At 42.4% G+C, this 14,279-nt stretch overlaps 1 protein-coding gene across 1 annotated transcript in view; it reads right to left on the bottom strand.

The window, feature by feature from the left end:
* Positions 1 to 2,683: 2,683 nt before the first annotated feature.
* LOC138619773 (protein disulfide-isomerase TMX3-like) overlaps positions 2,684 to 14,279 on the bottom strand; it is a 34,582-nt gene continuing 22,986 nt past the window's right edge. Inside the window, exons 14-16 of the mRNA XM_069696527.1 lie at positions 11,098 to 11,227; positions 9,489 to 9,557; positions 2,684 to 5,651 (exon numbers count right to left, since the gene is read on the bottom strand). Coding sequence (XP_069552628.1) covers positions 5,379 to 5,651; positions 9,489 to 9,557; positions 11,098 to 11,227 — 472 coding nt within the window. The 3' untranslated portion in view covers positions 2,684 to 5,378. The remainder of the gene's footprint in view (positions 5,652 to 9,488; positions 9,558 to 11,097; positions 11,228 to 14,279) is intronic.

Below are 14,279 nucleotides of genomic sequence, written 5' to 3'. Positions count from 1 at the left end.
CCCATTCCCATATACTGTGGCTCACTGATGCTCGTTCAGTTTACCTCTGTGGAAACGCAGCAAAAGTTGAAAACAAAAAACCCAACTAAAAACGTGCGAATGAAGCGTCGGTTTTGACCTTTGGTACGGGGTGACAGCTTTTTAAAAAAAATCTGAATCAGCATTTATAACGCGCAAATACACATAACTGTACGTCTGATGTTATAACAAGGGTATGACTTTATGAAACTTTACTTTGTCTTGTAAACTGAATAATAAGAATTGTGTTAATGAGGTGTTTTCAGTTTACAGTGTAAATTGGATTGGCATTTACATGATTATAGGCTATACTGGGGCTACAGATATAAACATGGTTTAGTATGTCTAATAACTTTGGTTATATTTGGAAATGAGACTGTAATTAACATAATTTACGGGCGGGTTATATTAAAAAGATCTCTTATGAATTATCCCCATGAATCTGCATTATTTGACTTGCTCTGTGCCCTGGTATATAGTCAATCCAATCCACTTTACCAGTTTAAATATCTTTAATGCAGCAGTACAGCCCAGAAAATGCAGTTTTCCATTTGTCAAAAAGTGATTGCAGCATTTACCTTGTGACTGAAAGGTTGTTTCTGCCTCTAAATGACTCGATTTCATTCACGATGGGTTATATTTTAAACTTTATAGCCCACTCAGTCCTATTCAGCATGTTGAAATACATTTAAAGGGGCAATACAATCCATAAAAGGTTTTGCACTTGCCAAAAAGTGATTGCTGTTCCTACCTTATGACTGAAAGGTTGTTCTGCCTTAAATGAACGGATTTTATTCATGAGGGTTATATTTGACAGATTATAGCCCACTCAGTCCTTTTTATGAATTAAAAAATACAATACAACCCTTAATTTTCTTCATATCATCACTTTCAGCTATCGGCCTTTAAGAATGGCCTATAATATAACCATTATGAATAAAACCCAGTCATTTTAAGCAGAAACAACCTTCAGTCACAAGGTAGGGAGCGGTGATCACTTTTTAACAAGTGCAAAAAGGCATTTTATGGCCCTATAAAGGTATTTCAGCAGGTAATAAGGATAATATATCATCTTTAAAACTATGTGAATGAAATTAAGTCATTTAGAAGCAGGAAAAAAAATCTTTCAGTCACATGATAGGAGCTGAGTTCGTTAATCTGAGTGGCGTTAATGTGTTGCTCTTTTTGCCTCGTTTCCCGCAGGAGCGTGCCTTGTCTGATGATTTTTCGATGCAGGCGTAGTTGTATCAGCTTTGATGGGCAGCAATCACCTTCATATTATTTTTTTTTTCCAGTCATTTCCACAAAAGCCCAGAAGAAAAAGTTTTCCAAAATGTCAGGCTGTTCAGCAGAAAACAGCCACAGCAAGCGCCATCTATCGACTGACAGGCTGACAGGCGGCTATTAAGCCCGGCTGAACTGTTGAGGTGAAGTCACACCACCAAAAATAGGCGGACAGGGCTGCGAGGAAACCATCAAACGATTGTTGACGGAAACAAAAAACACAAGAGCCAGTTACCGAGAGGATGCGATATCTGAAAAAGCCGGATTCGCCAACGTTGTTTATCTAATTAGGCACTGAGTTTGTTGTTTTTTTGTTTGTTTTTTTTAAAGATCCAGCAAACAGATGGACTTCGCCAGCTGCAGCCATCTATCAGCCGCAATGCAAAAAAAAAAAAAAAAAAAAAAAAAAAAATCCCTGCCAGGCCCTGCTAAGACCGTGGGCTCGTTTCCATGGTGAGCAAAGTTAATCATCCATTTCTCATCTTGTTGAGTGACACAAACTGAGCTCTGAATACCCTTGAAACACAGGCTCTAACTGAAATACCCATCTCTTTACCTTGACTCCACATGCCAACCTAAACCATTAAACACCTCCCGCGTGAGTCAGAAATGAGATGATTACTATCTCGCCGTAATTTGCCATTTCATACATAAGACAGATGTCAGGACGAGCAGCAGAGTGTGATTGCCCTTGTCTCGATTGTTGGTACTCCAAAAGAAAAGAGACAGCAGGCCTCCTTCATTTGCCATACGATGAAACCCATTCTCAGAAAATATAGCGAGGTAATTGAGCGATGAATTACTTTTTGCATCAGCACCACTCAATGACACCGATTCTGATGTAGTAATATATTACCTCCCACTTTTGTGGTAAATTATCCCCAAAATGACACCCGGTGGAAAATAGAACATTCACCCTGCTTTGGCGGACGTGAATACAACCAATCGAAGTTTCCAAAAGCAACATTTTATTTTTTATTTTTTTTATATCTCTCAGACTGTGTGTGAGGTTCCAGCTTCAGGAAGTACGCTGTGACTTTGTCCTTTTTCATTATGTGAAGTCACGTCTCGGATTTTTGAACGCTGCCATTCCCATAAGAGAAGAAATAAATTAGTTTCGCATCAAGCAATGCAATCAGCTGTGGTTAAACCTAGTTCTCCAAAAATTGTATTATATCTGGCATAATTGAGTAGACACCTCTACCTCGGATTATGCTGGCGGGGGAGAGAAAAAAAAACAACACATTTATCCGTGTGATAATTGAAGCTCGATGGTGAAATAGATGTCTAAATGGAAAAACATGCTGACAAAGAGTAAAAACACAGGATACGTACGTTAGATTGGAACGACAACAAAAAAAAAAAAAAAAAAAGATACCAGTTAACAAGAAAAAGAGGACAATCTTTATTTCAATCTTTCAAACCTGTAATAAAGTGTGACAATCTCAATTCAAACCCAAAGAGGAAGTTTGGCAGAGAATGGTAGGCAACTACAAAGACCAGAAGGCGAGGCGAGGGCATGGTTTCCTTTAGTGCAGTTTCACAGTAATAATACAGACGACCTCTGTATGTTAAAAACAACTGGTGTGCTTATGTGCCTCGACTGAGCAAAAAAAAAAAAAAAAAAACGGCACGATGAAATTACTGCGGTTTATGATCATCACTGAGCTTTAGAGGCGGACTTTGTTACCTTTGGGCAGAGCCAGGCAAGCTGCTTCTCCGCTTCCAGTCTTTATGCCGAGCTAACTAGCTGCTGGCACAGGCTTCACACAGAAGTGTCAGAAGTGGTCTTAACTCTTGGAAAGAAATACGCAATATTGAAAAGAGGTCAATTGTGGTATTTCCAAGCACCAATTAAGAGTGAGAATCAGGGCTTCACGATTATTCGCGTTAAAAATGCGATCTTGATTCGTATCTCTGTGCGGTCGATTTTGCAAAGAGTTTTCATTCGGGAACATCAGGCTGCATCAAAACAAGCGCCCCTGATTTCGCCGCTAACAGATTTGAAAGCCGCGTTGGACGAAGAGCAGCAGAAACCGGCAGTGACGATAACGAACCCAGTCTGCGCTTACGGACTGTCCACTTGTCTTCTGTGTGGTGGGCAACTGGACAGCCCGAACACAGCACTGGTGGGACTGAGCGAGAGACGCCGTGCCGTTCTTTTCTTCCTCCGCTCTCCCTCTCAACTGAACCATTTGAGGCAGATGGCCGCCCAAATGAGTTTTCCCTTCCAGCCGTCCAGCTCACGTAGGAATTGTTGAATTGGGCTTCTTTGTGTAACGTTGCAAGGACTTTACCGCGTGTCAGAACCCCCGAAGATGATTTATGTTTTGATTTCGCACGATTTAAATAAAACGGGACTTATTTAAATGAAATGAAAACAAGGGACTAAAGTTGAACGTTTTTACGTTGCATTCAAGCTAAAAAAAAAAAAAAACTGGAGCGCTCCCTTTCTGCCGTCCAAAGTAAACGCGCGGTCCTCGTACCTTCTGTTGCGTATCAGATGAAGGAGAGCATGACGCGTTTATAGTGGGGGGGGGGGGACATCATGAGGGAGAATCGGGATCAGCGGGGAACATTTTCATTTTTTTCAGAATCATGCAGCCCTGGCAAGAAGCTATTTTAAAGATACTCGAGTTAGTAAAACATGTATTCAGATGCTTTAACTTCAGTGGACCTTAAATCCAATAAAGTGCACTGTACTGTGCAGTTTTCATAAAAATGGTATTAGACCGGCTGTCGCAGATTTGGGGATCATTCGCTCTTTTCATGTAAAAAAGGTCGGCTTGGTGATTTAAGGAGGAAGCCGTTACCCTTACTTGATTTCAGCTATTACGTACTCTTAAGTAACAGGGATTGGAAAATGGGATGGGGAAGGATTTCTAAGCCTTGAGACCAACTGACAATTGTGGGTTATAACAAAAAAAAAAAAAAAGGGGGGGGGCACAACTCAGTAGCAGGAACACTCCTAATATTCTATGTGCTCGGTCTGACTGCATTGGGATATAAACTTCAACCTGCCGAGTGAATTCAATATAGGAACCAGCGATGGGGGACAGATTGAAATATGGAAACAGACAGAGCCTGTCTATCTGAGGAATATGAGTTGTTAAGAGCCACAGGAACTACTGATGCATGTTATGGCTTTTGCTAGACAGGTACAACCCATCTATACAAGGAATTTCTAGCAGGTTGATGGGTTAAAAAATGTCCATCTGACATATTTTTGGTATGACAAAGAGCGATGCCAATTACCATCCCGGCTCTTTTTCTATCATCTTTCAACATATACGGACACGAACACGTGGCTGCCGGAGAAATACGTTGAAATGCGCGACCGCCTCGGCACTTTTGCACCCCTAAGAAGAAGAAGAACTTTTTTCAAGCAATGACACATAATAGAAATAATAATTAAAAAAAAACAACACACATTTAGTTTATGGCAGAATGTCCTTCCTGGGCACTTCCTTCGCGTTCTACACGCATCAATAACATAACCCTACACTTTGGGTTCGGGGCAGAAGTCAACAAAATGTTTCAGTGTATTCATTTTCTACTCAGTTTGAAGGCGAAATTGATCCGTTTCTACTATTGTAGGGCATTGAAGCAAATTAGAATTAAAAAAAAAGAAAAAAAAAGAATGATAATATATTTGGGATGTGACAAAAAATAAAAAAAAATAAAAAAAAGGATTGAAATGGTTTTAAAACAATGACCTAACAACGTCAGAGAGTTTCACGCGTCACGTGGAATAAACCGCAGGTTGGTTGAATAAATAAGGTGGTGTGTTTGGTTTACAGCCATCCCTTCTTCTCATGAACATTTGCGTTTACACTCCCACCATTATTATAGCTGTTTTGTTGTAACGTAATTCAGCGGCTTCGCCGAGCAGCCGGTATTACACAGTGAGAACTCAAAAGACGGGAGAACAGTCTGCGCTAGAGGGGCTTGGAGGGGAAGTGATATGAGAAACAAAGAAGCAGAACATAACATAGTGATATGTCTTTGAGTTTCATGTCACTGCATTTGACTCGGCCTATAATCCTCTATCCGCTGGGTGGCCCCCCCCCCTGCTGTTAATCAGTTTTCTTCTCCTCGGGACCCTTCTCTCCGACATCCTCTTCCTCGTTCTCTCCTTCGTCGGGGCCCTCCAGCTCGCCGCCGCGTTGCCTCTCCTCCTCCTCCTCTTCCTCCTCCTCGTCGGTCAGGCCCTCCCTCTTGAGCGCGTCCATGTCGTCCGAGCCGTCGTCCGACTCAGCTGTGCAGATGCCGTAGCACATCAGGCTAATTACGCCGAGCGGGAGGCCGAACAGGAAGCAGCCCAGCAGGGGAGAGCTGCGAAACACTGACTGATGTAGGAAAGGAGACAACGAAAGATGAAAGGGAAAACAACAAGAGAAAAACAACAACAAAAAAAAAGGGAGAGAAGGGACAGAAGAGAGAACAATATATTAAATTAGTTTTGAAGTGTTATTACTTTTTCTTAGAGGGCCACACGTACCTATGTCGCTAATTTGTTTAGGTCTGGCATCGTGCATTTGGGCAGCGGCTTTGGCAGCAAGATCACACGTTTAATTCACTTCATTCAAATGGGAATCGCAGCGATCACAGGATCCAGCAGAGGAAGGCAAATTGATCTGTGGTAAATTCTCCACTTAAAGTTCAACTTTTAGTGAAGTGCGACACTCGAACCTGACCTTCGGAGATCAGCGGGCCGGAGAGGAGGCTACCAACACCTTATTAGGTGCTTCACGCCATTTCACTCGTACTAAACCTCCTCCGTCAGGATAAACTGTAGAACGACAGAACAAACAGTTCGCAGACGGTCGCGCGAACTTCTTGCCCCGTTCGCGACTGAGGGACGCAAATTTGAATTCGGGAGTCCGCCGACCGACCGTCAACAAGCTCATGAGCTGGTCGTTTTATTTTTCCCGTCCGACAACTTAATTTTTTTTTTGTTGAACAAAACTGGACGAGCCGGCGAACAAAACTTCCGAAGAAAGTCATCGAAATCGTGGACCGAAAACGGGAGGCCCCCCGGGGGCTATCGCCAGTATCGAGCAACGGCAAGAGTCAGAAAGTAGCTAAGGCACGTTTTATGTTCGACGGGCAGAGACAACAGCGGCCGTCATCTCGGGAGATGCAGCAAAAGGCGGTCTTCTAATTTGATGTGGTTCGTTGAGGCCGTGTTTACCATTCTCTCTCTTCCTGTGTGCGTGTGCGTGTGACTCACAGTCAACTAGTTCCCAGCAAATATCGAGTGTTTTTTTTTTGGCTTGAATTGACGATCCTCACTAAAAGTGCATCTCCACTTGGTTCACCGCGTTCGGGGCCTGTTGAGCGTCACGGAGTTGTTCTGGAGCGAGTCACGGTTTAATAAAAGCCTCACATCTCTAGTAAAGAGAGTAGTAAAGGGCCTCCCACTAGCCGTTGGGTAGAGCTTATTCGAAATCGGGAGGGCAGATCAAAAAAATATTTGTTGAAAAAAATCACAGGGAGGCTTTTATGCTTTTAGCGGCGATGCTACATTTTTTTTTTAATGTATTCATTTATTCATTCATTTGCATTACGCCATGAAGGTTCACGAACGTGTTTGCAAGGCAGGTCACAAATCATTTGCTGGCAAACTCACCCGGGGTTCAACGTTTTAGTATTAATTACACTTCTGTCACGCAATTTTAGGATGTCTGTGTAATATTCTACTACTTGTATACTCGACTGTGCTGTTTTGTTTTATTTCACACCGATAACTCTGTTGGAGAGTTTAACACTTTTGTCAATCCTTTGAGTCTCTTGTACTTCTATGTGGGGATTATGTGTTCAAAGAAAAACGTGTTGGCCTAGGTATTCAAATATGGCATTTTTCCATAGCAGATATCATCAAAAGAACTCAGTGCGTGGAGCATCAAAAGTTCTGCAACACGCCCTACTCAGGACTCTTTCTCAGTTTTTGGAATCTGCAGAATCGAAATTCAACCAACTTTGGCGACAGACCTTCTGAATCCTGCAAAGATCTGCGCATTTTTTGACCAAATGCACGTCGGTGCGTTTGTCCTTGAGGAGCACTTGAATCAAAACAACGTGAACGCGCGATGCCAACGAGTTGCTCTGGAAGTCTTCTCTCCCTCCCCGGCCACAATCGCGCTCTCCCCCCCCTCGCTCTCCTCCTCCTCCTCCTCCTCCTCCTCCTCCCGTGGGCGGCAAAACGACGCGCCGAAAGATAACTTCGCGTTCCCCTCGTTCAAACTATCCGGGTGACGGGACGAGTCGTTTGGCCGAAACATGGCAAGATCCATCAGGGGGAAATTTACCCAGAAGGGAGCATTCGGTCGCGACGTCTGTCGGCCGCTGGGCGGGGAAGGGGAGAGAGACGTTCGTGTTCCCTCCGGTCGTTGCTGCAGGAAGAAGGATGGTAATTGCCGGTGCTGCGTGACGCTAGATGAGGTAAAGGTGGGTATGCTATGCTAACGCAGATGGCTGTGACTCACTGGGCCTAATGCGGTCGCCTCCTCGTGCTCCTGTCGGGCGTGCGTTTAGATAGGCTCTCAGGCGATGACCGCTGCCTTTCGTATCATATCATGACGCCGGGAGAAGAAAAAAAAAACTAGTCGTGCCGGTGCTTACCATTATAGACTATAGAGTCAAATGATATAAAATATTCTCCTTTTATGAACACCGTCAAAGGTTCCGACTCTGGCTGTTTATTTTCAATTTATTTCCAGTCGTGAAAGAAAACCCGAACTGTGCGACCTCCAAATTGTAGACTTGGTGGCGCCCATGTCGGACGACATGACTTTGTTTTACATATATTTTGGATGACATGGTATAGTGTGAAGTTTTTTCATATTTTGGACAACATACATACGTTTTGTTGTTTTTTTTGACAAAGAAAAAGTCATGCTACAGTCTGACCTCGATGACCTATGACGTCATAACGTCGTGGAAGTACACGCGGCCCGCCGAGACCTCCTACTACGCAATAAAATCGAGACTTTTCCTTTAGGTGTTCACAGTCCACGCCACTTTAAGGTAACTGTTATGCGTCTGAGTCTTTACCCATGATTACAGAATTAAACCGCAGCTGCATTTACATTCCTATCACACCCTCGGTAAGATAAACACTTGTTCTCCCCAAAAGAAGCAACGACTTAAGAGCAGAAGTGGACGGAGAAGCCAGTTCAGCTTCCTGACCCTCTCCTCCCTCTTCGTTCTACCTCCTCCTGCTCGGTTGCTTTTTTTTTTTTTTCTTCTCCCTTTCTCCAAACTGTGTTTACGGCCTGCATTGCATATTCTGTGTTGTACGCCCAAGTCTTGCCCTATAAATGTTGGTTGTTTTTTTTTTTTTGCCTCTCAGAGGGAAGGTCTATTTGCTTGACACTGTTACGGTACTTGGAGCAGGTTGCACATATTCAGTGTCAACCCCAATCTGACAAACATAGTCAAGTTGAAGCATATCAGCAAGAACGTTATTCTGCAAGAGTGGCCGTTGTTGCGATCGAAAATTTTGCAGCAGATTTTCTAAAAACAAAAATTGCGATTGTAATTTGGGAAGTTTTAAGTGAGGTTTTTTTTTTGCAGCAAAATTGTGTAAATTCGAAAAAATTGCAAGTCGAGTAAAACAAATAGTGATTATTTTTAACGACTACTTAAAAAAGAGTAATATGTCATCATTTCCTTTGATAATAAAGCATGCTGCACATCACAGACATATTATAATTATAATCTTCTTTTTAAGAGAGGTAAAGAGAGACATCCATTTCAGGAAGGTTTAAAAAGGGGAATCACAGTTGGGTAGCATGTTGCTACTGTAAATTTAAAAAATAAATAAATAAATAAATAAATATAAGCTGCAATATTTCTATATGAACAAAATGTTTTAATTATTATGTGAAATGTAAAAATGGGTAAATTGTCATGAATCCGCAGAAAATGATCATCCAACGTTGACGTTATTCTCACTTCAGAGTATTTTGGTGTCATTCAGCTCGTTTTTTTTGGAGGTTCTACAGGCCTCATCTTTTTGAAAAGGTTTTCCAAATAAAAGTTAGCTTTTTCCGTTCACTTTTTTTTTTTTCGCACATGACCCTCTGAAAATGGCCCACTTTTGGGTTGAGACCCACCAGTTGGGAAATATTCTTTGACTGTCTCCATGTAACAACCTAAACTGAAAAAGCTCATCAGCTTACCATAATGGTGGACCTGGCATCGAAGGCCACACGTTTGATCCTCTGAATGATGCCATCACCTCCATATGCCTGCAGGAAAACAGAGTTTAATATTCACCTCTTATCAGGCACATATTCAGAGTTTCATCCATTCTTCAAGTGAGCTCTAAAATGTAATGCAATTACTCGGAGACAATTTCGAAACGGCAAAACATTTGTCAATATGCCAGTAGAAACTTCTTAAACCACTCACACGGTACACAGAGTCTCAGGTTTCCAGTCATGTGCTCGGTACATTCCAGACATTTTAAATATTGCTTAATTAACTGCTCCCCTGCACAAAATGATCTAACGCGCCCGACTCCAGTTTGGTCAACGGCCAGCAGGTCTCCTCCGTCTGAACACATTTATTGGCAAATGCACCGGGGCAGCCAATGAGTGATCTACCCTGATGCTAATTCATCAGGATGGCCAATTAGTGAGCTCTGACTCGCCGGGCCCTGAGCTGAAGGTGGGCATGAGACAATCTTCGCGGGAAGCAGCTGTTGCACAGACTGAGCTCGTACCGCGTGAAGACGACACAAGCGGTTTGAAAAGCTTTTTACAAACAATTTTTTTTTATAGCATGTTGTTGGAGCTTGTTTTATTCTTTTGCTTAATTGCAAAAGGAGACAGGATGGAGGGCTAAAAATCTGACAGCGCTGAGTGCGGATGGACTTTAAAAAAAATTTACGATCCCGTAAAAACCTGGCAGATTGATGCCGCAGAAAGCCAACTCTGTCTTCTTGTGGCTGGTTCATGCTTCACACGAGGCGAAACCCACACCGTCTGCGTACCAGTTGCTCATGCTTTTCATATTTCCTTTGAAGCAGCTCTCCGCACTCCCCAGAAACCTTTAAACTCACACTAACTGCTGGTATATTTTTTTTGTTTTTTTGTTTGTTTTTTTTGCAGCCAACATTAGTTGGCGTATTTCTACACGAAGCACAAACCAGGGCCGAGACACCTCGGGGCAGACGTCGCAGGCGTGACGTCGGAGAGGCTGAAACTGTCCAGGCTTTGGCTAGCTACAACCAGACTGCAGAAACATGGTGGTTTCTGTTTATTTGGTGAGAGCTGGTTTGCTTTTGCCAAGCAGAAAATAGCCCCGACCTAAAAAAAAAAAAAACCAACAAAAAAAACCCGAGAGTATCTCTGGTTGTTTGGCTTATGGTTTCCTACATCTGGTGACTTTCGTGTAGCGCAGAGAAAACGATGACATTCCTTTTCCAGATCGGTGTGCACAGTGCAGCACAGAGTCGTGCAGCAATCACCGTGTTTGACTTACGCGACAGAATTATTGCAGATCGGCAATTGAAAAAGGGGGGGGGACAGCAATTGGAATTGTAAACATGCAAAAGGAGATTGCAAAAAACGCGGAATCTGGTGAAAATATTTTCTAGGGAGGACTTAAGATGCAAGGCAACATGCTTGATTAATGAAGACTACTGGTGTGATTACAACGGTACAACACAAGGGGGGAAAGGAGAAGGGGAGGTGAAGGGGAGAGGGGCGGGGGGGGGGGGGGGGGTGCACTGAGCTGAATGCATAAACAGAGAGCAGGAGAGGGAGAGGAGGAGAAGATTTTGACCTGTGCTGAACCGTTCAAAACACCGCTGATGAATTGGACCAGCTGCTCCATGGTGTCAATCGGCTCGCCGGGCAGGAAGTACTGCTCGTTGGATGTGTTGAGGATGATAACGGAGGGCACCGTCACCTCGCTGAGGAAAACAAAAACAGGAAACAGGGCTTTTTAATCTCCTTAACCTCGGCACCTCGGACTGCCATTATCAAAGCGCATCATTAGATGGGAACAAATTGTAGTTTCTGAAAGAACAAATTACAACACAGAGAATACAATAGTGAGATAAACAAAACCCTTTGTACTCAGAGCAACCCAACTTTTCCCATGGGCTTTCTTTCAAATAGAGGTTTTTTAGGGTTGTTTTTTTTTCGAAAGAAAAAGGCAACGCAGGATGGCCTATTTCAAGAGAGACATTTCTTCTATCTTTTATGCAAACAGTGTGCAACTCAGGGGCTTTACGAGGTCTGTGCCGGTCACAGTTAAAGAGACCTTCGCAAACTACTGCTGACAAGTGAATCGCAGGGAGTTTAGAGGGAAACGACTCTGCATCCACGCCAAGACGTCACGTACGAAACAAACACAAAGAAGACCAGCGGCCCGCTGATCTAAGACGCTTTTTTTTTTTTTTTTTTTTTGTGCAGAGAAAATGGAAGCAGAGACACATACTGTGCACCTCCTCGTTTCAGACAAATCAGCAGAGGAATTACAAAACTCGGGAAGCGATAAGGACTAAGGTCATATGAACAACCAATCCCTCTTCCGCACGTCTCGCACAGCACCGAGAGCCATGGCTCAAATAAGGTAACCTGGTGCTTAGGATGCACACGTACAAACACGGGCACACCAACAGTCCATCACGGCGCTGCCACCTCACATCCCCGCAGTGTTACTCAACCCGGCAAACACATTGCACACACACACTCTCACACACACACACACACACACACACACACACACACACACACACACATATCCATCACTGTCCCAATCCACCACCCAGCGGAGATCAGGAGTGCAAACACACACGCCCATGCAGTAGAGTCATCAACGGCACACCGCTCCGTCCAGCTGAGCTGCAATCACGTGAATACACACACACACACACACACACACACACACACACACACACACACACACACACACACAAACACATTATAAATGCGTATTTCCATCTGACATCCAGCCTACTCCAACAGATGGCACCCATTTAAAATAAATATGGATTAGCCTACTCGCCTCTATGAGTGGGACTGCTGGGGGTTTGCCGCCATAATGAAGGGTCATATACTGTACCTTATGCACACATTAAACTAATTTCCTTTCCGCTGCAAAAAATTGGCAGCCATGTAGTTAAGGCTAATGGCTTTTTTTTAATTTTTTTTTAAAACCTACAATTAGTGTGTCCATGTTTACGTTCAATATTTAAGGAACACCTTGACCTTTTTGTAAACTCTTTTTTTTTTCATGTTTTATTTAACCTTTTTTTAAGTCTCATAGAGGTTAGAAACTTTTTTCAATGGAGACCGCAGCATGACAATATTTAGACATGACGGCACATCAGGGACGCAAATTAAAAAAAGAAATACCAAAAATCTGGTTTGCAAAGAAAAATGATTTCCAAACAACTGTCAAAATCAAAATATGTGTTCTCACCAATAGCTTCAGGAGAACATGTTGCCTATCTGTGCAGAGCGTGGAGCTAAAGCTAGACGTGGAATGAAGTAAAATTTCGAAATAGGTCAAACTTTGGGGAAATATGCGTATTTTTCTTCGGACCAGGAATTAGACATAGCGCTGGGTACTGACCTTTTGCGGCACCAACTGAATTGCTTCGATATTATAGAAAATAAAAAAAAAAACTGTCTGTTCGTTGGGTACCAACTGGGTAAGGAGTAAAACTCATCTGCGTCAGCGAGCTAATACAGCATTTATCAAAAACTACCATATCAAGTTTTATCAAAATAACACTCTCCTCCTTTAAACTGCATGAAAACTATAGAATGCGCACTGTAAGGTAATTTACTTTTTATCAAACTAGATTTTATATATTGAAAAATCTGTTTTAATGAAACATTTATTTTATTGAAAAAGGAGCCACTATAGAAATCAAGGTATTAAAAATGTTTGAAAGATAGCCACCATCTCTGAAACTCACGAAGTTACTTTGTAGATTATATTCATATTTCTTATCTCCTTTGTTTTGTTCATATCTCTTTTGTTTACGCAAAGAGAAAATTAAAATGACACTGATTTTAAAGGGAATTACATGCTGTAAGAATAGCTTAGCGATCGTGCTTTGCTACTGAAAGTTAAATGTGCACCTTTAAAGCTATGAATAGATGAATTTTGATGATCGAAATAAAATGATGGTTAATGATTAAAATCTCAAAATGCAAATGAAACCCAGAATTTAAAGACACTATTTGAATTGCAGTTAATCTGAAATATTCCCGTATCAGGGCTTTTTGTTGTTGTTGTTTTACTTGTTTGTGGGACTCATTATCAGCCTTTCATTCTGTCAATTTAAATTTTTACTTTCACTTTTTGTTACCAGACGCATTTTCTGAGCTTTAATTACCACAAGAGGACTTAATTGAAAAACCAAACCGTGATAATCGTTATCACTGCGTGTATACAAAATGCATTTTCAATGCATGGAGGAATAAAACCTGGACGAGAAATTGATTTATATTGATCTGTCCCCTCTGTTCTTAAAAACAACAACAAAAAAGAAGTTTGTGGAAATTAACTTCATTTCATATGTAAGCATAGACCTGACAGGAGCAGTCTTTACTTCACCGGTAAACTGACCTTTCTGCTCTATTCTCATTCTCCGATTACACGTCGTCGCTTCACACACTTTTTCAGTCGACGCACATCTCTTTAGGTTTTCCACGATGCATCTGATATAAGGGGTTAGTGTTAATCCTACATTTAAACAGAGGCACAGACAAACTCAGACTTGGAGTGGTGCTCATCTTGTTTGTTTGTGTGTGTGTGTGTGTGTGTGTGTGTGTGTGTGTGTGTGTGTGTGTGTGTGTGTGTGTGTGTGTGTGTGTGTGTGTGTGTGTGTGTGTGTGTGTGTGTGTGTGTGTGTGTGTGTGTGTGTGTGTGTGTGCCTCTGGTGAATGCAGGGGCAGCCTCACGCCAGACAGACTGCTGCCAGAACACAGTAATCGCTGTGATGA

This window comes from Brachyistius frenatus, unplaced genomic scaffold (assembly GCF_029030835.1).
Source record: "Brachyistius frenatus isolate BFR_SWC_R1_liver_20210118 unplaced genomic scaffold, ASM2903083v1 Contig_21, whole genome shotgun sequence".
In the NCBI taxonomy this organism is placed as follows: domain Eukaryota; kingdom Metazoa; phylum Chordata; class Actinopteri; family Embiotocidae; genus Brachyistius; species Brachyistius frenatus.
The sequence above is the reverse complement of the archived record's forward strand: the minus strand, read 5'-3'. Positions and strand labels throughout refer to the sequence as shown.